The 25197-nt window shown below is 39.6% G+C and overlaps 1 protein-coding gene across 1 annotated transcript in view; it reads right to left on the bottom strand.

The window, feature by feature from the left end:
• SLC2A13 (solute carrier family 2 member 13) overlaps window positions 1–25197 on the bottom strand; it is a 164182-nt gene that overhangs the window by 77490 nt on the left and 61495 nt on the right. Inside the window, exon 4 of the mRNA XM_064445363.1 lies at window positions 12947–13055. Coding sequence (XP_064301433.1) covers window positions 12947–13055 — 109 coding nt within the window. The remainder of the gene's footprint in view (window positions 1–12946; window positions 13056–25197) is intronic.

Genomic DNA, 25197 nt, shown 5'->3' with positions numbered 1-25197 from the left:
CCTTAACCTGCTTCCTCTGCTATTTGAGAAGGTTTTTTGTTGTTTATTTTTAAACACAAGGAAAATTATAATGCAAATAAACATCCACCTCAGTATTATTTAATGTGTTTAGCAGTCTAGGATTTTTTAGGTTTGTCTAGGTTTTAATGGAGGATTGTTTGGTTTTGTTGTATTTTCTTAATAATAAATGGATTATAGGAATTATCAGAAGAGAGGTAGGATGTAGAAGTTCAAATTAAATGAAATCAGCCTTTTCTTTTAAATTTACATCCATCTTCTATTTTATGTCTACCAATTCCAACACCAAAAAAAACCCCACATGTTATTTCTAATACATTCTCTACTGTTGTAACAGTTTAAGCAATTAGAAATGAGCGTTTCCTACTTCCCTTGAGACACTCAATCTAATATCTCTAAGCACTAACCTATGTTCTGACAATCATTCCAGATTTTCCTTAATTTCATCCCATTACTCCCACTACTTAACATGTTGAACTAATTCCCTGATCTTCTTGTTACTGAAACCTTCAAAACTTTTATATCGGAATTACCTATTCTTTGATCTTCAATACTTAGGACAAGCATGTATCTGTAAAACCCATCTTCCAAAAGCTCTGGTTAGTTAGACTGACAAAGCAAGCAGCTGCTTTAACAAGATGAACATTTTCCAGCTTTAATCTAGTTAACAACTCCATCATGATTCACTGGTTTATTTTGCATCTTTTTGTTGTTTTTTTTTTTTTTACCTTTAAGTGGCTTAAAGCTGTGGTTTTTCTTTTCTATTTCAAAAGGAATGAGAACACAAATACGCAGAGAACCAGCACTAGCAGTGAGAAGCTTCAGCCTGAGAGGGAAGCTTGGAGCTTGGTGTATGGCATTGCCCAAATAACCCAAGGCTCAGGTTTTTGTTACCTTTGTTTTACAGGGAATTACAAATCTATACTTTTAAACTGACTCAGATTAATTTCTGGCCCATCACACAAAGTCAGCACAACAGGAGAATAAAGATTCACTTTCTTTTTAACGTTATTTTTAAATGGAAACACTGATACACAGGTGACTTGTTTTTTATACAGATATATTCTCTTTACTTGTATCCTAAACACCCTCTCACAATTATTGCAACTGATAGATTACAGCCTTTGGAGCTAAACCATTAAACCCTTAAGCTGCTCAAGGCTTTCTAGGCCATCTCCAATAAGCACACACAAGAATATTTAAAAAAAATCTTTCACTCTGTAAGCAGAACTTCTAAAGCACGGGAGTTGTCTTTAAAACACAGCAAACAATTCATAAACTTCAGCAATATCATGACAGCCTTAAAAATGTTGAAGTTTGTGGAATTGCCTTCTTGTGCCTCAAGCACAAGATACATCCATCTGGATCACTCAGTCTTGCAGCTTGCTAGCTACGTACAAAATCAAAATGAAGGTTGAGGTCTAACTACTCTTCATAGTTCTTGCACAGGTTTAGAGCTATTTAATATGTACGTTTAGATGCATTTAAGATGTATTTAAGATATATAATAGTAGTTTGACCTGCTATTTTCCCTCCCCATTCCCCTCCGTGACCCTAAATACCAATACTCACTACCACCCACCACCCTCTCATCAGGAAGGACTAGGATTTGTGCAGATCATGTTAATTCACGACTGAAGTGCTCAGCAGCCTGTTTCCTCCCTGTGGAACAGAGAGTTAATTTTTTTTCCTCAGGCCTGCTGCAGTTTTCCTTAGCCAGCTAATATTTTGTTTGCTTGTTTCGTTTTAGTTCTTGGATACAGCTATTGGCATCCTGTCATCAACACATTTATGCTTCAGCCAGTTCCTCGCAGATGTACCAAGGCACACTCCCCTTACCAGGCAGCACTCCCTTCCCACGTCCATATTTTCTAATGACCGAGAAGAAGAAACACCATCAGAGCAGGGTTGGGAGAAACTCTGGTCAGAGAAACCCCTTGTCCTGCACCAAGGGGGATGTGAAGGCAAACAGAAAGAGGCAGTGGAAAGGGTTGACAGTGCCAACATGGCCATTTCCCAGCCATTGTAAATACTGCCCATGGTTCCTGTAGACAGCATTTGATGAAAGGGTGTTTAACATTTCTGTTATCTACTCCACCAGCATCTTTACTGCTAGCTTGTAAACTGTTTCTGCCCAACCTAAGGCTCTGTACTTCACGCAACATTTTCATCTCCGAAACAGAGTTTGTCCTTGGTCACAGTTCCAAAGCCACCGCTTCTCTCCTCAGGCTGTGTGATAATTTTCCAAACTTAAGTGGACAGATTTCCACAAAGAAACTGTTCGGTTCAGATCTGCCAATTTACTGAAGGAGGAGTGGGGGAGGGGGAACACACACAACAGAAATCAACCTACGTTCCAGGCCTGGAAAACTTATAGTCTGGTTTCTATGCAAGAAACTAGTGTCCGGTAAGGACGAGTTGGTGACTATCAGCTGTTTGGAGCTTTTTTGTTGTTGTTGTTTTTAACATTTTATTGTTAATATACTCTTTATTTTAGAAGAAGCAAGTTCAGCTGTGATAATAGTACACTATTGGCCTACGGAAAAATCATTGCTGAATGTGCAAACCTTTCAAAATACCAGAGTTAGTGTTTCATTTTCCTTCAAGTACTATGAAATGGATACAGGTGGCTTCCGTAAACTCTCACTTAGAATGTTTTACACTGAGTAAATTATTTATTAACTACAATTTGTTCATCTCAAGGGCTGTTATAAGTTAATCACATTATTTCTGTATAGTACACACAACAGAGACATTTGGTATAACAGGAGAGTCACCTTTCCTCATGTGCTTGACTAGACTAGACTTCTGTTTAGTCGTTTTTCCAAAAATATTTGCAGTCTATCTAAAAAGCATCTGTATGCTATACAAGTCCAAAGATGCATCTCTCTTCTCCACTATATTTTTTTACATTATAAGTTTGCATGCAGTACTATATAAAGCATCTTGCAATGTGAAGAAAGCATAATATGGTAAAAAAAAAAAGTTATTGGAAGGATTTATTAAAACCTAATAAAAGATTTAATGGATTATTATCTGAGAAGCAAGCGGATGTGCAACTCAGGGTTTCTTTTTGTTTTATTAAACATCATCTAAAGCCTAAGGGGAAAATGCAGAATTTAAGGGAAAGATATAAACCAGGCAGTTTACTCACAAAAAAACGTTGAAGGATGAAGACCTAAGCAGGGAGCAGCCTTAATGTTATGGATTAATCAGAGAAAAATTAGACTTGTCAATTACAAAGACTTCTCCGTTATATTGACAACATTACAAAGTTTGTATCTGAAAAAAACATTAATGTAATTGTCCCTCCTTCAGTCAGACTTCAAGCAAAGTTGGGTCTGAGAGTGTTCAAGAACAACTGAGGCGACAACATACTGGCCAGGCGAAAACAAAGGCTACAAGGCAGTCTGCTTGGTAATTCCTGTGGCCTGATTTAAATCTAAATGGATACTACACAATAAAAGATATATTGTTCTTCAGTAACTGCTGTGCAACTTGGATGACATTACAGCATTGTGTAAGTTTTGGGGGGTCACACCTATTCAGTATTTAATTTCAAAAAAGTTTAAAAACTGGAATTTCAAGCCAAGTTTTTCAGTCTTGACTTTCACCATCCTGCTGGGGATTAAGTTACACATCCCTGTCGAGCAGAACCTCACTCTCACTTCAGCAAACAGAAGTGAAGGTTTACAGCTCTTCACGGATTCCAGCTCTGCAATTGTTGCACAATAGGCCTGGCGATTATACCTGTCGGGAAACGTGCTTTGCTTCCATTAAACTCCTCTCTAGCCTCTACTAAACTTTAGAAGTATCCTGGCTTCTTTCCAGTCCCACTCCTGTCCTCTTTCATACTTTCATTTACATTCAGTACAATATTCGTTCACTTTTCATGTTAATTGTTTAATATTCTTAACTTATCTTCAAACCTTCAATTTACGCTTGTTACATAACCTCCTCTTGCCCTCTTTAGTTCTTTCCTTCTTTCTTTTACCCAGCTTTTTTTCCTCTCTCATTACTCTGAGCTTTCTTCCTTCTCCATACAATATTTTCTTCCACTCCCTATTTCTTGCCAGCCAGAAAAAGATGCTTCTTTGTAATCTCATTTTTTGGTTCTTTTGTTTCCTTGCATAGATTTAAAAAGCAAGACTGTTAGAGCTCAAAAGCATCTGTGGACCAAATCCAAGCACCAATACATATTACATGTGGATTCACTTAACTTTTAGGAGATGCAAGGATATCTTAACAATAAAAAACCATTTTATTAACTAGGAATAACAGATCACATACACCAGCAAAAGTACAGTCTTAACAAAAATGGAGAGGGCCATAAGCTCTCCCTGTTGACATATTATACCTCTTCCCTGTTGCAGAAAGCTTTTCTAACACAATGTGAGAAGACAATGGCAAATTACTAAATTAGCATTATATCAAGTGTAGTGTTTCAACTGCAGAACAAAATATTTTGTTTGGCTTTCATCAAGTCTACTTAAAGTTTTGTGAGAATGAGAATAATCAAGCTGTCTCTTCAATCTTATCTCCGATTTATAGTCTTGAGGGCACAGGCAGCCTTCGTCAATGCCCATCAGCTCGCTCAAAACTAGCAAGCCCCCTAAAGAGCAGCAGAAACTGCAGCAGAGGCCACAATACCTGTATGTAGTTCTGATGAGACAATACTGAACTCCCTCCAATTATGGCTAAATTACTCCTTAGTATTCAAGCTAACTTAGGATTTTTTCCAAAAGCTTTCTTCCCCATGGTTATTTTTTGTTTGGGTTTTTGGTTGGTTTTTTTTTTTGACTGCAATGAAGCTGCAGAGAACCAGGATTGTTTTCAGAAGTCATCGTCCTGCAGGAGCATGAGCATGTAGCTGAAACATCCATATATTCTATTGATGTTTTTCACCAAACAATCTGAAATAGTCAAGTCCTTGAAGCCCCCCCTTCCTGCCAGCCCCCCCCAATGAAATTCTTCCTTTTTTAAAATATTATTTTTTTAAAGAAGAAACTGATGGGAAAAAATAGCTTAGTTTTACCTTAAAATGGTCCTCCTCCCCCAAGTTTTAACTATGGACCACTCTGGGCTTGAAAATAACTGCATACCACTGTTGTAACAAAATTCTGGGATATGTTACTACTAAAGAGCTAATTTGTAGTAACTGCTATCCTGGAATATAACTTCCTTCACAGGGCCTTCTTCAGTCTCGTGTCAGCTAGATTTGTGACTCCAGACTTGAAAGAGCGAGCTTCTGTCTTCAGGATGAGAAAATAGCAGAATGATAAGAAACTGAAAAGTCAAACTGCTTCAGACCTGCTTGCACCAGTGTGAAAGATGCTTGTCTAAATTGTATGACTTGATCTTTTACAGGTCCGTTAAGCTCACAAAAGCCATGACGAAAAGGAAACGTTTCTTCTACTTCAGGCACTCTATCAAACAGCAGTGGTACCCTTGTTCTTAGGAAAAAAGGAATCAAAGCTGTAGGTCACTGAGCTCTATTCTTTTACTGACTAAATTTATCATGCTAGAATTTGTTCCTGTGAGGGTGACAATCTCCTTAGCCTATTTTTATATTTTGTTTCTCTTTCAGATCCACCTCCTCAATGCAGAGGTTGCTCCACATGCCATTCTCACCAGTTGAATAACATCCTGTTCATGACAAGAGTTTCTGGATGTTATGCACATACATGGCAGACTCAAATACAATACAAATCTATTTTTGTGCAAAAACTACATCAGTTTATCACGCAATGGGATAGACAGAGCATAGTCCTCAAAAATTCTTACAGAAGTTCTTCTAGTTTTCCTCTCCCCACCCTCGGGAGAAATTCAGCTACACATGGACTTCGTTGCTATCATCGGCTTCACTACTGATACCCAATTTTTATCCAGAAAATACATAACAGATTTCTCAACTCTTAAGCACAGAAGGTCTAGATTTTTGTTCTTGTCTTCATGTGTTTCTTGCACATATTTTTCTGCTTTTTAGGATCTACCCTACTACCGGGTATACTCCGTGAGTTTTAGAACTCTGCAAAATTCCTCTATATTTTTTCCTACTTCTCACACCCATACTTTTTAGGTTAAACTTTTGTTTTCTTAAATAGAAGAGTTACTTGGTAAAGCATACAGAAATCAGGGAAGTATTAAATCATTCTACAACTGTTTTCTTCCTTATATTTTCATTTCATTTTCCTGCTTTGTGATTTATGTTTTGTGGGTTGGTTTTTTTTTTAATTAGTTTATCAGACACTTACAAAATCACTCCTATGGCCCCACTTTCTTACAGTAAAATCACAGAATCCCAGGTTGGAAGGGACCTCGGGGATCACCTAGTCCAACCTTTCTGGGAAGAGCACAGTCTAGACAAGATGGCCCAGCACCCTGTCCAGACGACTCTTAAAGGTGTCCAATGTGGCCGAGTCAACCACTTCCCTGGGGAGATTATTCCAATGATTGACTGTCCTCACTGTGAAAAATTTCCCTCTGGTGTCCAATCGGAATCTCCCCCAAAGCAACTTGCGTCCATTCCCCCTTGTCCTCTCCATGGGACTCTGTGTAAAAAGGGAGCCTCCATCTTCTTTGTAGCTACCCTTTAAGTAGTGGTACATGGTGATGAGATCCCCTCTGAGCCTCCTTTTCTCAAGGCTGAACAAACCCAGTTCTCCCAGCCTATCCTCATATGGCGGCTTCCCAGTCCTTTAATCATCTTGGTGGCCCTTCTCTGGACCCCTTCCAGCCTGTCCACATCCTTTTTGTAGAGCGGGGACCAGAACTGTACACAGTACTCCAGGTGTGGCCTGACAAGCGCTGAGTAGAGTGGGCTGATGACTTCTTTCTCTCTGCTGGCGATGCCCTTTTTGATGCAACCCAGCATCCTGTTGGCCTTCTTGGCTGCAGCAGCACACTGTTCGCTCATGTTGAGCTTTCTGTCCACCAGGACCCTCAGGTCCCTTTCGAAAGAGCTGCTCTCCAGCCAGGTGGATCCCAGCCTGTGCTGCACTCCTGGATTATATTTTCCCAGGTGCATGACCTTACACTTGTCCTTGTTGAACTTCATAAGGTTCTTGCTGGCCCACTCTTCCAGCTGATCCAGATCTTCCTGCAGAGCAGCTCTCCCTTCTGGAGTGTCTACTTCCCCACTCAACTTGGTGTTGTCAGCAAACTTCATCAGGCTGCACTTGACGCCGTTATCCAGATCACTTATAAAGATATTGAATAACATTGGGCCCAATATCGATCCCTGGGGAACTCCACTAGTGACAGATTGCCAGTTTGAGAAAAGAAGCTATTTACCACCACCCTTTGGGTGCAGCCTGTCAGCCAGTTCCCCACCCACTGCACAGACCACTTGTCTGGGCCATAACGCATTAATTTCTCCAGAAGGAGACTGTAGGGGACCGTATCAAAGGCCTTGGAGAAGTCCAAGTAGACAATGTCCACCACCCACCCCACGCCAACCAGGCAAGTCACTTCGTTGTAGAAGGCCACCAGGTTTGTCAAGCACGATCTGCCTTTAGTGAAGCCATGTTGGCTTTTCCCAATCACATGCTTCATTTGACTTGTGATGGCCCTCAGGAGGATTCGTTCATTAACTTTCCCAGGGATTGAAGTAAGGCTGATGGGCCTATAGTTACCCGGATCCTCCCTCGAGCCTTTCTTGTAGATAGGGGTAACATTTGTCTTCCTCCAGTCTTCTGGGACATCCCCCATTCTCCATGACTTCTCAAAGATTATGGAGGGTGGCCTTGCAATGTCATCACCCGTTTCCCTCAATACCCTCGGGTGCATGGCGTCAGGGCCCATCAATTTCTAAGGGTCAAGTTCCTGTAATAATTCATGTACTAACTCTTCCTTCACTGATGGTGGGACAGTGTTTGGATCAACCGGGAATTTCGTTCCCAAAGCCTGGGACCCTACAGTGCTGGTAAAGACAGAGGTGAAGAAAGTGTTGAGGACCTCTGCCTTTTCAGCATCGTTGGTGACTGACTCTCCTATTCTGTTTAACAGTGGGCCAATGTTTTCCTTCTGTTTCTGCTTGTGGTTGACATACCTGAAGAAACCTTTCTTGTTATTTTTGACATCTACAGCCAGTTTCAATTCAAGCTGGGCTTTTGCTTTTCTAACTGCATCTCTGCATGCTCTGGCAATGCCCTTGTAGCTCTTGATGGATAATCCTCCGCTTCTCCATCCCTGGTACGCTTTTTGGATCTGAGTAGACCCAGGAGGTCATGGTTGAGCCAAGGGGGCCTCTTGCTCCGCTTACTTCCCTTTCCTTTGTAGGGGATAAATTGACTTTGTGTGTCCAACAGAGAGTTCTTGAAGAACTCCCAGCACTCACTAGCTCCTTTGTCTTCCATGGAAGCATCCCATGGGATCCCTCCCAACTGAGCCCTGAGCGAACTGAAGTTTGCTCTTCTAAAATCCAGAACCCTTGTCTTAGAGCTGACCTTCAGCACAGTCAGCAGGATCCCAAACTCCACAATGTTGTGACCACTGCAGCCAAGGCTATCGCTAACCGAGATACTACAAAGCAGGCTTTCTCGGTTTGTGAATAGCAAGTCCAGCAGCGCCTCATTCCTGATTGGCACTTCTAACATTTGTATCAGGAAACAGTCCTCTATGCATTCCAGGAACTTGGTGAATGACATATGAGCTGCCATATTGTTCTCCCAGCAGATGTCTGGGTAGTTGAAGTCACCCATAAGGACCAGGTTCTGTTGGCCAGAAGCTTGTTTTAGTGCCCCAAGTATCGCTTCATCGGCTTTGTCATCACGGTTAGGAGGTCAGTAGCAGATCCTACTGACTGTGAGGTCCTGCTTGGAGACGACCCCTTTGACTTTAACGCAGAGGCATTTGATAGAGCAGTCGCGGTCACCATAGTTGGCTTTGATACATTTGAGGTTTTCCTTAATGTAGAGTGCAACTCCTCCACCTCTTCTACCTTGCCTGTCCTTACGAAAGAGCCTGTAACTGTCTACTGCGATCCCCCAGTCATTTGAGTTGTCCCACCATGTTTCAGTTACCCCTATGATGTCATACCCTTCTGAGTGGGCACGGAGCTCCAGTTCCTCCTGTTTGTTTCCTAGACGGCGTGCATTCGTGTACATACACTTGAGGTGATTGGTCTTCCGTTTCACCTCCTGGGAGACAGCTAAGGAACCTTTATCACCACACTGCTTGGCCTGACTTACTCCCCCATTGGACGTGCTGGTGTGAGCATTTTCACAACGGATCCCACCCCCCCACGTCCTTCAGTTTAAAGCCCGCCTCACCAAGTTAGCCAGCCTACTGCTGAAGATTCCCTTACCTCTTTCGGACAGGTGGATTCCATCCCTCCCGAGCATGTTGTAGTCTTTGAATAACACCCCACTGTCATAAAAGCCAAACCCCTCACGGCAGCACCAGCCATGTAGCCAGGAATTGATATACATTATGCACCTGATTCTGGCTGTTCCCTTTCCCTCAAACTGGCAAAATGGAAGAGAAGATCGCTTGGGCGCCAATGTTTTTCACTTGCTCAATATAAGATTTAACAAAGCCTTTTATATCAGAAATAGTGGAAAGCCTCAAACCAGAGTAAGTCAGGGCCCATCATTGCTGCGGCCGTGTTAAGTTAACTAGTTGCAGTGTTGAAGAGTCCCATGGGAATACATAAGGAAAAAGAGGGCAACCAGAGGCTAAATTCTTTGCAAGGGAAAGCCAGGCAATAGGAAGTTGGGGTCATCAGCCTCTTCTCCTACGGCCCAGAAAGGGGTGCAGCATCAAAGTTACAGTGAGCACCAACCATCAAAACATTTTTTTGTGACTGTTTTTGGTAAATGAGTTTACAAAACCACTGAAGGGAAGTTCACACAATCCTACCACCTCCAAACATAACCAATGCCTGCTGCAACAGAACAGCAATCCCAGAATGACACAGCCAAACATTATGCAGAGGAAAATAGTGCTTAGAGAGTTAATAAAATCTGACAGTTCCTTAAGGTACCATTTAATGACTGCATTAAAAAGCAATCACCAATTTCTATGCAAGCAAACCATCAATAGGCAGCTGCTTACTTATATTTGTAAAATGTCCTTTCATAGGACAATGTTTGTCTTGTATACCTGATAACTAAAAATTTAGTTATACTGAATTGTTATAAACCTACTGGATATTGCAAATGGTTTACAAGCCAGACTTTTAACAACAGTGCCTTCATGTGTTTATTATAGGCATTTTCTTATTTTAAAGCTAAGATTCAGCTATGTTTTAGAGTTGTAATTCTGTCCTCCTACACATCCACAAGCAAATTAGGTCAATTCCAAACTATTTGTAAAACCTCCCACATAGAAAGGAGCTTGAGATTTTAAAACATATGGAGTTTAAAATAAACAAAGTCAACGTACCAGTGTCATAAACCTTGTCAATTTTTCGTTCTAAGATGGACATCCTAATAAGGCACCCTAAAGTAGTAGGAACCAAAATGGGAGAATGACTGTCGTTGGCCAGAGGTTGCACCCACATCATGTTTAATAACATTTTAATAATGTTTATTATATAAGTTCCCCTAACTAACTTCTAAACTTACTTCTACATTTAGCATCTGTAACATCCTGTGGCAATGAGTTCCACTATGTAATTATATGTTGCATGAAAAAAAATGTTTATTTTAAGCCTACTGCTGGGTAAGACCTAGGAGTCATCAAAACTGTGTTATAAGAAATGATGAATAATCATGCTCTCTCCACCTTCTCCATAACATTAGTAGCTTTACACACCTCTTGCGTTTCTTCTGAACTCATTTCTTTTCCAAGCTGCAGAGTCCTAACCATCCTGTTGAAATACAGGTTATCTCTTTCCTCATATATAAACTGGTTTATCCTTACTAAAAGATAGAGCGTCTACAATTGTTCGTGCTATGCCAGATTAGTCATGGATGTCATCATCATGTTTCTATAGAGCTATAATGCAACTTCAAGACCTCTTTTTTGAGTAGTAACAATTCAGACTGCCATGCATGTTAGTCAGTTCCCTCCTGCAAGCATTACTGTATACTATTGTATAGTTAATGCACTTGCCATTTTATTAATTTATTATCTTGTATTGTCTTCCCACAACTGTTCATGTTCACAGATTTTGGGGTCTTAATATCATGAATGGTGTAGGAGTACAAGCTGTTATTTTGCTGTTTAGCCCCTTTCCCAGACTTATTAAAGTAGCAAAGACTTCTATATAGATCCCTGTACAAGTCTACGCTTGGCTTGTGATAACTGATCTTTTATTATTATCCTCTTTTTCCTATCTTAAACAGTTACTAACCTGAGAGGGCTTCTCTCTTACTTTCGTGACTGCCTGGTTTCTTCAAGAAACTTTGGTAGCAGCTGTCATGGATGGTTAGTTCATATGGGACATACAATTCTAACATGACCATGAACTCGCATCCAACCAATTTGCAAGCTATAATCCATCTACAACAATCATGTTGGCTGCTCTTTACTATTTTAAATTCTCAATGTATATGTTTGGTTATTGTATTTATAAACACACATCATCTCATTTGATTCTGTAACAGTTTTAATTAATTTTGATAAGGACAGAAATGAAACTTTCTGGGCTGTAGCTTCACACAGATTATGCTACATTTCCAAATCCAGTGATTATGTATTCATATTACTCCAGACCTGTTGGGTGTACCCTGATTAGTCCAAGCAATTTGTTACTATTCATTTTAATCAGCTTGTTCTAAAAGTTCTTACTCTAACACTTGAATTTGAAACAGACCATCTGAAGCATCTCAAGTAATCTCCAGTGCAGGAATCTTCACATACTGTCCATAATTAACGCAGATGCAAAAAGAGTCTTTGTGAGATTTGCTGCTAAAGATTTCTCTTCTGCTAGCGTTCTCACAACATCTTGATCCTTTCTGGGCCTGTAGACTATTAGGTCTCTTGCTTCTGATGTGCCCGAAGAATTTCTCCAAGCTCCTTCTGTGCCTGTCCTCTGGTTTTCACACATAACTTACAAGTTATGCATTCTCTTGCTGCCCACATCTAGTTTCAATTTCTACTTTATAAATTTTCTCTTTACCTGTTAGAGATTTCCCTCCTTTGCAGTTTAACAATACTGAGTTTGGGTTCCCTCCCCCCCCCACCCCGTGTGATAGATAGCAGATATTTAACATATAATACGGTAGCTCTTCATACCACTAAAAACTTTACCCTTTCAGCTGTTCCTTTTAACTATTTCCTAACAAGCTTGCTCCCTTAAGTGTAGTTTTCTCCGTAAGATGTTACTGCAATATACTTTACACTTGCTCTTAAAACTATATGGAAATCATATTCATTATGGTTACTCTTGTAGGGTAGCTCAACAGTAATTTAATCTTAAACTAGGTCTTGTGCAGCGCCTGTTTGCCAAGAGCTACTCCTCTTGTGAGCTGACAGCTTGTCAGAACACCCAATATATTGTTCTTCACTTCTGCATTTACCGAGTTTTTATACACATAACAGAACCATGTAATAATAGGAAATGCTTCTTCCCTCAGCATCTGACCTCCTTTAGCACTTCACAGTAATCTTCCATCTGATTTATGTGGTCAACAGTCTAACCCTCACAGTATTTTCCATCTATTTGCACGCAAATTCAAACTGTAAGTGTACTTTCTTCTCTAGACTTACATCGCTTTGACCGTAAACCCTAACATGTAATAACTCATCTCCCAGAGTACAGTTTGCATTTTCATCTCTATATAAATGTTTGCCCTTACACTAACATCCTCTTGTACCTATTTTCTGAGACACCAAATATGTCAGTATCTGGATTTCAAACCAGCTCTCACACTCAATATTCCACATTTCGGATTTTGTCCAGAAGCCCATCTACAACTGCTACTGGTCTAATTGTCTTTTTCTTATATTTTATAAAGAGAAGCAAGCAGTAAATACATACATGACGGTGTTAATCCCTGACAGTTGTTGAAACATCTGCAGACCACAACCCACAATTAAGGCTCTTCGAGTTGGAGGGTATGTTAGCATTCTGCAGATCACAGGTCCAGCTTAAAAAAAAAAACACAAACAACAACAAAAGAATACGTAATAGTTCTTAAGTGATCACTATCAAGACAATGTTCCCAGGCATAACAGGATTAGCACCTTAGTTTCAAAAAAACTTGGATTATTTCAATTATTTTTTAACAACATCATTTCAGTTCTGCTTTTCTGTACTGTACTACAAAGAAGATTTTCAGGAAACCCAGGCAAGAACATGAACCCATTTTTGTAAACAGTGTATACTACTGGTGGCAAATGCACAGTTCTCCTGTATCATACTAACAGATTGCACATCTGCTGCAACTGAATGTACTCAAAGTTATCAGAAAATATCATTGTTGTTTCCTTTCGAAAAGCTCCCACTGTTACTGAGAGGTTATTTCAGAAATGCCATTATTCACTGCTCAGATCTGGGTCTTGCAGACAAAGTGTTCTCCCTAGTCCACTGAGGACCCAATTTCCAAAAAACAGCTGCAAGTGTGGGTACTTTGAAGGTATGGAACAGATCTGTTCCGCACAGCTGTAAGGCCAGCTGAGGGAGCATAAATAATTTTTTTTTTCCCATATCTTTGGTAGCAAAGGCATGAGGCTGCATTAAAAAAGCAGAAAACAGTTTCTCAATGAAGAGAAAACCCAAAATTTCTGGCAAACTGAGGAAGTTTTCTTCTCTGTTAATTTTAAATTTTCAAAGTATCCTATTTTAAAAAAGTAATACAGAAAGCTATATGATATCAGGTAAAAATTTAAAATACTTGACTCCCTTATTTACTTGAATTTCTTTCTGCTCAGAGCGGTGTTTAGGGCAGAACATCATCTGGTGAAAAATTCAATGTTTTATACATCTTACCACATCTGGAATACCCACTCACAACACCGAATATAGAGCACAGTATGTCTAAGTCAAAATAGTTGCCATCAAAAAAAAAAAAAAAAAAAAAAGAAAAAGAAACGGGAAGTAAAGAGTAGCTACATTTTTACATTTTCAGTGTCTTTCCTGAATATACAGAAAATATTAAATGTGTTGATTCAGTATAAAAACCTATATGGGTCTGTTAGAGAAGAATGATTTACATGCAAAGACTTTCAACTTCAGAAAGCCAACAATCTGTTAACAATTTCAACAGTGGACCTCAAGAAGAGGGTTTAGGTAACATTTTCTTCATTGAAAGATAATCAGACCTGCTTAAGAAAAGCTTATATTCATTTAAAATTATGGTATTTCTAATTCATATCTCAATTGTATCATCACTTAATTTTGCTTTTTTATTATCAACAGCAGAATGCAGTCTGACAAATTTTCCAGCTGGCTTCCGTGTGACATCAACAATGCAGCCCCACCTGTCCTGCCATATAGCCACATCACTACCTTCAAAATGTCTCTGTCTCAGTAAAATCAACTGACAAATAGAGCCAATCTATCTATCTGGTAAGAAATTCTCAAGAAAGACATGATATCACTGGGCAGACAAGTATATCAAAGGTTCAGTAGTCAAAGTGTCATTTCCTTGGCGGAAAAACAACAAAATGAGCACCCACTGTTAGCTAGGAGCAGTCCGGAGTTCAGACATACTCTTGGATCTCTCCCTCGACTTCAGGCTTCACAAAGAAAAAAGATTTGCTAAAAAATGCAACCATGACCTTAATTCACCACCAGCAGCCCTCAGGTTTTCATACTCAGCATCACACCTGAGCATGGAGGCTTTGGGCTTAAAACCCTTTATGTGGCAACTGATTCTGCACCATCTGTCATGAACCCAGGCTGCTGAATGCCTATGAGGTATCTTCCATTCTTCTTAAACTTCCTATAAAGTCCTTGATGGAGTCCAAAATCCATCTTTATCTCCAAAAGACCTTACAGCCAACCTAAATCCTGAAGTGCACCATCAATGACTATGCTCATTGAATAAGCTGGAAGGCTACAGCAGGGGCTGTCAGGAAAGGAAGCAGAAATGTCCCAAGGAACTGATGCAAAGGTTTTAACAATTCCCAATCCACTCAGCTATTTGATGAAAGTTATATAAAACTCTATTCACAAAATGGCATTGTACAAAACAATTGGAAAGAAGGCATTAAAATGAATAGCTAGAAATTAAAGCAGCTGCTCCCAGACAATGGCTTGCAACTCAGAGGGAGTCATGAACTCTCAACAAAATTTCGTCAGACTAATCCGTTTGTATGCCTGAAGTGGGGCCCTGCAGAAGGTTTAAGACCACATAGTAAAGTCTAGACCTTTAGTTTGGAACTTTAGACGAGAGTTTTAGAGCATCCAGTCAGCTAAATTCAGTAAGTACTTGTCATTTTTCAGACTTCTGATTAATTGTGTCAGAAAAATGGTACTAAAAATCATCATACTGGTTGAAGTCAGAAATTTAAAAGTTTCACTCCAAATCTGTACCATGGCAACCACACATTTCAATAGGAATACACAAAATTAAAGGATTTTCTTTCATAAAATTCACAGCCTTCAGGTTTACAAATCAATAAATGGAAAGAAATAAAAGAAATCGTTAATCTCTATATTAAAGGAGCTTTACAAACTCCACCCAAAGGACTTTGACCATGAGGTGGCTGTTTTTAAAACAGAAAATGCATGTGAAACTTTTTATTAGAATTATTTAGCCCTAAAACTAACTATACTATTTTCACATTTTCCTATCTTCAATTCTGACATCCATCTTCTGTTCTGTTCACATATTACAGCCTTAAAACTAGACAACTCTGGGCAAAACATGGTTGTTAACAACACAGAATGGGTCTAAACTAAAAAAAAAAACCACAAAAACATTTTCAGAATGAAATAAATTTTTCTTCTGAAAAATAAGTCTTCTGAAAACTGAAATTGGACTTCAGCAGTTTCTGATAATCTGTTGTAATAACTAACAGCAGATTTAATGGTTAAAATAGCACAAAACAATAAAATCATTAAATCTGTAAAAAGTGGAGTGACTTAATTGCTCACACAACTAGAGGGAAACAGATGATGCAAAAGATACATCACCAAAAAAATTAAACATTTGGTAATTTTTACAAGGGGAAAAAATAGATATTTGTGTCTAGAAGTCAGGGGGTTTTTTTCATTATACTTCTGCCTTAATTGCTGTTGTGTTCTCTTCAGTGAGAATCAGAAACATTCCTGCATTTGAACCATTTCATTTGAACTTGAGAAACCACCGAGATGTTTGTTTTCCTCCTTCTAATCTATGAATAGAAATGAAGTCAAAAGGATAAGACCTCCTAATGTCACAATTACTTTAACGAGACTAGATCTGGTTGGACTTTTTGTGCTCTGGTTTCAGATAATTGCTTTATCTGAAGCAAATTTCCTTAATACATATGTTTACGAGGGTTCAAAATATGCCACAGTAAAGGGCAGCTGAAGCTTGCTCTAGTGAGAGTGAAAAATGGTAGCAATAGGTAAAGAGCAATGGAAAAATAAGGATACTGCTGTTGTAGAAGGTGGCATTACACGAAGTGACGATACATGAATTGGATTGCTGTGGTCTAACTGGCTTTTTCTTAGCCTGGTCCAAACTGCCTACCCTAACTAGACATTCATTCTTATAAGCTGAAGGCAAATACAGAATTTGGAAGTTTGGCTTCACATCCAAAAAAAACCGTATTAGCTTACACTGAGCTAAACGGCAGGAGCTGTTTGTTGTCAAATCATTACTTCTGGAAAGCGAGTGATGCTTTTGAAATGTTACATTTTATGAGTGATTATCTGAAACTTTTAACACCAGCTGTCTAAATTTTTGCTGCTGTTCTTGTTACTAGGTATAACCCACAAGTAAGTTAGGTTTAGAAATTGTGAATCACCTGGCAAGGCATTTTGGTTTTCTTCTGTAAGTAAAATGGATTGGATGGAGACCACAGGAGCTTGGGTGGGATCCACCGCCAAATAAAAGATGCAGAGATTTCAAAAACAACGAAACAAACAAACCCTTCTTCTAAAAGCAGTTTAAATAATGAAAGCTAATAAGCAGAAGAATGGGAATGACAGAAGAGTGGAACAGGCTTCCCAGGGAGGTTGTGGAGTCCCTTCCCTGGAGACATTCAAACCCCGCCTGGACGCGTTCCTGTGCCCCCTGCTCTGGGTGTCCCTGCTCAAGCAGGGGGGTTGGACAAGATGATCTCCAGAGGTCCCTTCCAACCCCTACCATTCCGTGATTCTGTATTAACAATGTTTCAGCATCTCCTTCTGACAATGTACTGTATACACTTCCAGGGAAATAAAAATACTGTAGGTAGATATAAAGCCAACCTGAAAATCCCCCAGCAAATGCAGGCGGGCACCTGGTGCCTGGAAACCTTGTGATCCCTCATCCCTCAAATTATTAGTACAATACTTGGCAAAATTTCACAGCCAGGAAACTATGGTTAGAGACCGGGCTCTGCCACAGTAATCTGCAGGTTCAGACGTTTTTTACCAGCTAATCTAGATGACAGCTTGTAGCAACAGCTTAAAACTACATAGGGCTCCTGCCAGCATTCTGCGCTCTTGCTCTATAGGAGTGTTTCCAAAAAGGCAGGCTTAGCCAAGCAACAAGACAGTCACTCGTCAATTTAGCATCAATTAAGCTCAACCTTCAGATTGGCTCCTCAGGCCCATTCTTGTCCTAATGCCAGTCAATACTCTCTCTTCCATTTAGATAAATCTTTCAAGAACCGGTCTACAGTTAGAAATGGGACAAAAAAACCCTTTCGGGCTGGTGATCTCGATAACAGCAGACAGACATGGGAACCATTTCTCTGTTTTGCCTTTCCTTAAAAATGACAGCTTCCAGCGCAGCTTTCTCTGCATCATCTGCAGAACATTCCTGCACCTAAGACTCGTCCTCTAAAGCACAGAGATAGCTATTATTTTCTGCATATGAATCATACACTAAAGCAAACACCCCTTCCCACTCCTAGCTTATTACATGATTATTTTCTAGAAGTATCAACTTCATTAATTTTTCTTTCTGTAAAATTTACCAAAACACAAGAAAACAGAAGTAGCTATTAGAAGATCAAAACTGCATTATTTATCCTGAGAAGGTACAAGACAATTTTGTCTAAGTAACAAGCTCTTCCCACTGTCTCACAATGTTTCCAGTAACACTGGAAGAACCACTCCCAGCACTAGAGGAAACTTCCTACCTCCTGTAGTTCTCTAATCCTTTGAGAAAGTTTGCGTGAGCCTTTTTTCTTTTTACAGCATAACCCACCAGCCAAGAATGAGAAAAGATTGTAGCTTGCCTAATAACTGAGTCTTAGTATTTTTCGGTTTTCCACAGCAAATAAATCTGATGGTATAACAAGACAGCCTGCTCTAAAAGCAAATAAAAGCTAATTAGAAATAACTATTTTGGTCCTAGAGAGCTAAGTATCACAGGGAGTTTTTCCACACATATTTGAACTGAAAGGGGTGTTTTGTTTGCTCAGGAAACCTAGATTTCAAATAAATGGTCCCTCCAAATGATCTTTTTAATCCACACACTGAGAACATAAATACTAAGAATAAAGATTTTTGGTTTGTTTTGACAGCAAGTTGGGTTGGTCTTTTGGGAATCCTGAAAACAAAGCAATTTTCTTTTATCTGTGAAAGGAAAAAAAAACTTTTTCCCTTGATACCATATTCTTTGATATAAAGCTTTGGTGATGGAAAATCTATATGACCGAGTACTTGCACAAAGGCAACAGCAGTTAAGAATACCTTTGAATAGGACAAGAAGCAGTGGCAAGTAGGAAAGCAAAAGAAAGGGAGTTTATTCCGGCTCTGTATGACATGTTCTTTATAGAAAACAGAAACAACTGTAACAAAGACCTTTAAAACTGGAGAAACCAGGACAAAACAGAAAACTAACAGAGAAGAGTGGCCATTTATGTGATGCCAGTGGGAGCTGAGAGATGCGGCCACAATGACCGACAAGGGTCCACACGGGTGGAGGAGGGACCCCAGTGTGGTACTGTCAGACCTGTGGAGTCAGGGAATGATAGAGGGGGAGGTTTACCTGTCTCTCTGATAGGAAAACTGGGGTAGGGACAGAGAAAAACACGGATCACATTCTGTGCTTTCCTTCTAGCTGTGGCAAGCACCTTAGAAATAAAGCAATAGGTATTACAGCAGACTTGTGCATACCCACAGCCTGCAATGTGGTTTTAGCAAACAAACATTTCTTTTCATGGTCTGCTTTAGAACTGTTTTATACAGGAAACAGTAATGTGACCCTCACTTAAACCTGGAGAAAGCAGACGAGGAAAGATAAGATGATGGAGCTAGCATTACACAGGCACAACCAAAATAAGCCCGGTGTTGTAACAGCCTGAAGAGCTTCCCATTCCACTCTCTCATCAAGTAATGAAGTGCAGCCCAGAGCATTTAGCAATGTGAAATCATAAAGCTTTTTTTTCTTCCATTTTAACCTGAGGAAAGACACTTAAAGGAAAATTTCAGTCAGGGGAGTTTCACAAGTGCTTTTTTTTTCTTTTGGTGGTAGTGGTGGTGTTGCTGTTGTTTTTCAATTAAAAGAGCATCAAAAAAGCTGGTGACTCATAGTTCCATCCAACCCAGTCAGTTATCTACTCTCAAGCTGATCTTCCCAGCTGTTACTGTATTAACACCCATACAGATATTGTATTTTATTTCCTGGGCAACACACTTCAAAAGCCTTTAATTTTTAGCATTTTTTTTTTCTGCCAAAAACCTTACTTTAGTGATTTTTTCCCCCCCATCCCTTGTTTCCAAATGAAATATCCCTGTTCCTGCCCTAAGCCAGTTGTTTAGCAGTGAAAACAGATTTCTACTCCTTGCCCTCCAACAGAATGAGACACAGGGACACATTCCCAGGAGGGAAGGGGAAAAAAAGGGAAATTTAACAGAACTGGGAAAGGAGCCTGGAGGTCAGTGAAAATCTCCATGGGAACTTTTAGATACAATCTTTTGCATGTTCACTCTTTTTTTTTTTTTTTTACTTTATTAATAACACACTTAGCTTAGACAATCTCCTTAAAAAAGTTTTTTAAAAAGCCCAATTTATCTAGGGGGTCTGAAAAATAGCATAAGAGCATCATTAAAAGTAAAAGTAAAGAAAAAGAGTTAAATTAGAGATGATGTCCACATTTAAACAGATTTTAAAAACCTGTTTTGAAATCAATATAATTTCAGCACAGCTCAGTTGGGTTCCAAAACTACCAGAGGAGAAAAATCAAAAAGTCACTGTAGGTTGAAGTCAAAGTACTTTAACTTTGGCTTCCTAACAAGACAGCGCCATCAATGGATGTATAGATGACAGACAGCAGAGCAGACCAGTTTGAAGCTAAAAATAAGTCTTAAAAAACTGCTTCAACAGTTTTTTTAAAACTGAAACATTTAAACTTGAGCACAAAGTTGAGTTCCACTGAAGACAGGACAGATGTACACGTAAACCTTTCACTGAACTGCAGCTGAAGATCATACCTTATCTAAAAGTACTAGCTAGTTTACTACATTTTAGCATTAACTACCTTATATCAGAAACACAAAGGGCTATAAGACAGCCATTACCACTCAACAACAGCATGTTTTTCGGCAGAGAAGGCTGACCACAACCTGGGAGGAGGAACAGGAGCATTGCCAGCAGGTCAAGGAAGCAGTTCTTCCCCTCTACCCAGCACCTGCAAGACCCACAGCTTGAGCAGCACACCACATTGCTGCATGAGCCTGGAGGAGAACCACCAAGGTGGACAGGGCTGGAGCACGTGACATGCAAAGAGATGCTGAAACAACTGGGATTGCTCAGCTTTAAAAGAGACGATAAAGGGGAAAGCTTCTGCTCTCTACACCTACTTAGCGGTCGGCCAGAGAGAAGATGGTCCCAGGTTCCTCAGAGGTGTGCAGGGGCAGGACAAAAGGCAACAGACAAGTTGGAATGGAGAAAATTTGGACCAGATGTGAAATCTGTTTATTTTGTACCATGGAAGTGGTCAAACACAGAACGAGAGATGCAGTTTATATACTGAGCATGAAATCATATGGTATGCAATATCCCAAACCCTTTGGCCAGTTTGGATCAGCTGTCCTGGCTTCTTGGGCACCTCCTCTCTGGCAGAGCATGGGAAGCTGAAAAGTCCTTGACTTAGGATAAGCACAAGTTGTTCAGCAACAACTAAAACATCAGTGTGTTATCACATTATTCTCATGATAAATCCAAAACACAGCACTATACCAGCTACCAGGAGGAAAATTAGCTCTATCCCAGGTGAAACCAGGACAAGAAGTCCTGGTCAAAACTTCACTGAAGAAGCTCCTGAGCAACCTGCTCTGACTTGTGCTGCTTTGATTAGGGACTGGATTAGACAACCTTCAGAGGTCATCTACATGTTTCTTACATTAAAACCTACATAATTCTAAGATTTGTGTTCATACTGGTTATTACAGCCCCACAAAAAAGCAAGTCTGGTGCTTCACATCAGTCAAAAAAAACCCAAACAAACCAAAAAAAGTGTCCGTACGTACAGATCCTGTAAAACTCAGCCATCTCCATACCACCAACAGCAGATCCACCCCTTTTTGCAATTTCAGTTCCAGGCTTCATTAATTGAGAACCTGTCAGTCACATTAGATTGACAGTTTTTACCCTGAATTTATAATCTCTGCAGAGAACAAATCAGTGTTGAAATCAGCAAGTGTAAAATACTCAGTTGACAACTCCCATAATGGATATGAAATATGACATAGCAGTAACAGAGACCTTACTGCAGCCTTCCAATATATAAAGGGGGCTTATAAGACAGATGGGGAGAGACTTTTTACCAGGGACTGTAGTGACAGGACTAGAGGTAAGGGTTTCAAACTAAAAGAGAGTTGAATAGATTGGATGTAAGGAAGAAATTCTTTACTATGAGGGTGGTGAGACACTGGAACACGTTGCCCAGAGAAGTTGTGGATGCCCCATCCCTGGAAGTGTTCAAGGCCAGGCTGGATGCGGTTTTGAGCACCCTGATCTAGTGGAAGGTGTCCCTACCCATGGCAGGGAGGTTGGACTAGATGATCTTTAAAGGTCCCTTCCAACCCAAACCATCCTGTGATTCTATGATTGTTAAGAGCTTAATTGTATGCAATTAATTGTATGCAGTTCTGGTCCCCTTTGCACTCTCCCCTCATCTTAAAAAGGGTATATGGTAGAAATGGGGAAAGGTTGAAAAAAAGGCAAAAAAAGAACAACCAAATTAAGGGAACAGTTCCGACACACAGTAGTGGTAATACTAATTTTACTAGTGGTAATATTAATTTTACTACTATAGTACTAAAATGCATGTACAATTATACCATATTAGTGTACTCATGTCTGGATTCACAACAAGCTAATATTAACAGTCTGTTTAGTGTGATTCTGCCTTCATTAGTATAATAGGCCTCTGCTTTAGCTACAGTTGAAAGCAACAAATAAAGTATACCATCCTTCAAGCTGGAGGAAAGGACGTGGATTAGGAGTTGGGAATAAAACAAAAGTTTCATAAAATCAAAAGCGGCACAATGAAGGTGAGTAAAGAACATGGTTGTTTCAAGGTAAGACAGAAAAAGGGCTGTATAAAATGGCAGATGCAAAAGCAGTTATGATCCACCATGTGTTGGCCCCTATCAAGACAGAATGGCGGTGAGACAGACTTTGTCTGACACAACATGGCTATTTTTACCAAAGTGTGAAAAATCCAAAGTGTAGTGGATGTCTATGGTCCAGAAGACAGGGGCAAAGGGCCAAGTTTTTGCTACTGTAGATTATATCTTGCTGGAGCAATGATTCCAAATCCACCACCTGCTTAAGTATTACCACTGGCTGAACAATCATGAAAAGCTGATGTTTGTAACAGTTTTCAAATCTTCCAATTTCTGGAGAATTCACATACGGCCCGTGAGAATTTTTATGTTCCAGCACTCTGGAGTTTCAGACATAATAAAATACTTCACAACAAAGTATGATTCTTCACAATTTTACATCCGATATAATTATTAGCATCAGTGCAAAACCATCATGGAAGCAGTTTACTTCTATTTGCACAAAGAAGAAAGCTTGTAGAGAATCAGAACTTCTTTTGCTTTATTTTATAATGCTGGCAGCGATAGCAACAAAATTACCCCAGCAAGATGTACAGGCTGTTTTTAATGTACTTGCAGTGCATAATAAAGTCATCTTGTTTGCCAGGAATTAAGAGAGAGACTGCCTCTGCATAAACTTCAGAGAGTTTCTCAAGAGTAATTCTTGCTAGTGTCAGCGACACTGACAGTAAGTAGCAGGATCTATGTACAGTTGTTTCTATAGCTGAAATATTTTTTTGCCTGTTGATTAATAGGAGAACATACTGTGGGTCTTGCTTTCCTTAAATCTTTTTTTAAAAGTAATTTCAAAACCTGACACACAGATGTCCTGTATCATCATCTGTGACTAACTTAGTGAACGATGGCTCCTAGATAAAACCGAATTTCAAAAAGATATACTATAGTGCTGCACAAAACAGCACACAAAAGACATCTTCCTGCATCTTGATGCTGGTTTTAGGGAAAATAGAATTAATACTCCATAACGGACAGTTCAAGGTCTCTCATGTACTACTGAATATATCTAATCTGCAAGCTGCTTGCCTTACACCAAGTGGAAATCCTTCTGATCATTTTCAGAATAATGAAGACAGAGTGAGGTTGCCCAAATGCCCTGTTTATTAGCAGTTTCTTTATAAATATATTTTAAAAGGCAATTCTTTTAAAATATGTTTAAAATCCAGTAGAGTATAATATAATGCTTGATCTGTTTTCCCTCAGTTAGGTATGCTTTTTCCCTTAAGGAAAAAAAGGAAAACAAAAATCAGAACCATACATACTTAACTGCACCTACTAATGCTTGGTTGCACTACAAGATAGAAGCATGCAGGACTTGTCATTGCTTCTGTGCAACCTCACAGATCTAGCAGACAGAAAGGAAGATAATAAAGATCTACTACATTATTTAGAGGCCTGAGGCCCATTTTTCAAAAAGATACAGGAATTCTGAGAGATTTCCTTATGAATTTCAGTAAGTAGATTTTTATGCTGATCTTATACCCTCATCAAGTTAACCCATCATCTAAAAGAGAGGGTAATATCTAAATGATAGATGTAATTCAGAAAACACTATCCTGGGTGTTAATATATAAAACCTGGTACTTATGATGCATCTCAGTCTCCTTTAGTGCTCCCTTACTGAACTCCATCTGTTTTAGAATTTTAAACAGAAATTTTTAAGTTTTGGACAGACATCATGTTTTCAACCTGTGTTTCTTATGCAGCAGCTGGTCCTAATTAGAGGAGGCGGCCCCAATAACGCAAGGAAAATGGAACCATTAAGAGTGGTGCCAAGGCCCACAAAAGCCACCATTTTGAAGGGGCACATTTCCACTCCATCACCATGTTTGACCACATTCAAATCAAAGCATTTAAGTGAACGGACATTTCTCTGACACCTGTAGTGATCCGAGCCATTTCAGTGCCAAGGGAGAGACATTTCTTTCTTTGGTGACAGATACTAACAATAATGTTAAAATACCACTTCTAAATCTGTTGCAAGAGGCTTATTCTATTAGAATAAAAAAGGAGCATCAGGATTTCTTCAGTATTAAGAGTAAAAGCAAACAAATTTCACTGTAGCAGTGAGAAGCATGGCAAGCTTTGACCTGCAAGCCAGTAAGAACAAAGGTGAAGAAAACTGGAAATGGAGAAAATGGAGAAAAAAACAGGAAAACTGGAATATTTTGAGAAATTTACATACATTTTGATGTAACTATCAAGGAGTCACACTGTTACGCACTCCCTAGAAGATACAGGAAGACCAAGTGATCTCCAAATACACCCTGGGCAAGGACAGGTCAGGGTTTGTACTCAGGAAGTCCTACTTTAAGGGAAGAGCACAAACATCTGCTTCACTCACAAAGGTGATCTGCTTCAAGACCACAACATTGGCTCTCTGCACAGACCACGATACATCATCATGTTAAAAGATAATGTGCAATTTTTCCCAGAGAGGAACAAAGCACTAAGAAAGCCCCTGCACACCAAAAGATGCAGGGGAGGTTTTAGGTAGCATTCACAGCACTGACTTTCACTAGCACGTTGCCGTCCCCCAGGACATGAGGAGATGCCATTTCAGGCAGACACGG

Source organism: Phalacrocorax carbo, chromosome 1 (assembly GCF_963921805.1).
Source record: "Phalacrocorax carbo chromosome 1, bPhaCar2.1, whole genome shotgun sequence".
NCBI classification, from domain to species: Eukaryota; Metazoa; Chordata; class Aves; order Suliformes; family Phalacrocoracidae; genus Phalacrocorax; species Phalacrocorax carbo.
Note: the sequence above shows the minus strand (reverse complement) of the source record. Positions and strands in the feature narration are given on the sequence as shown.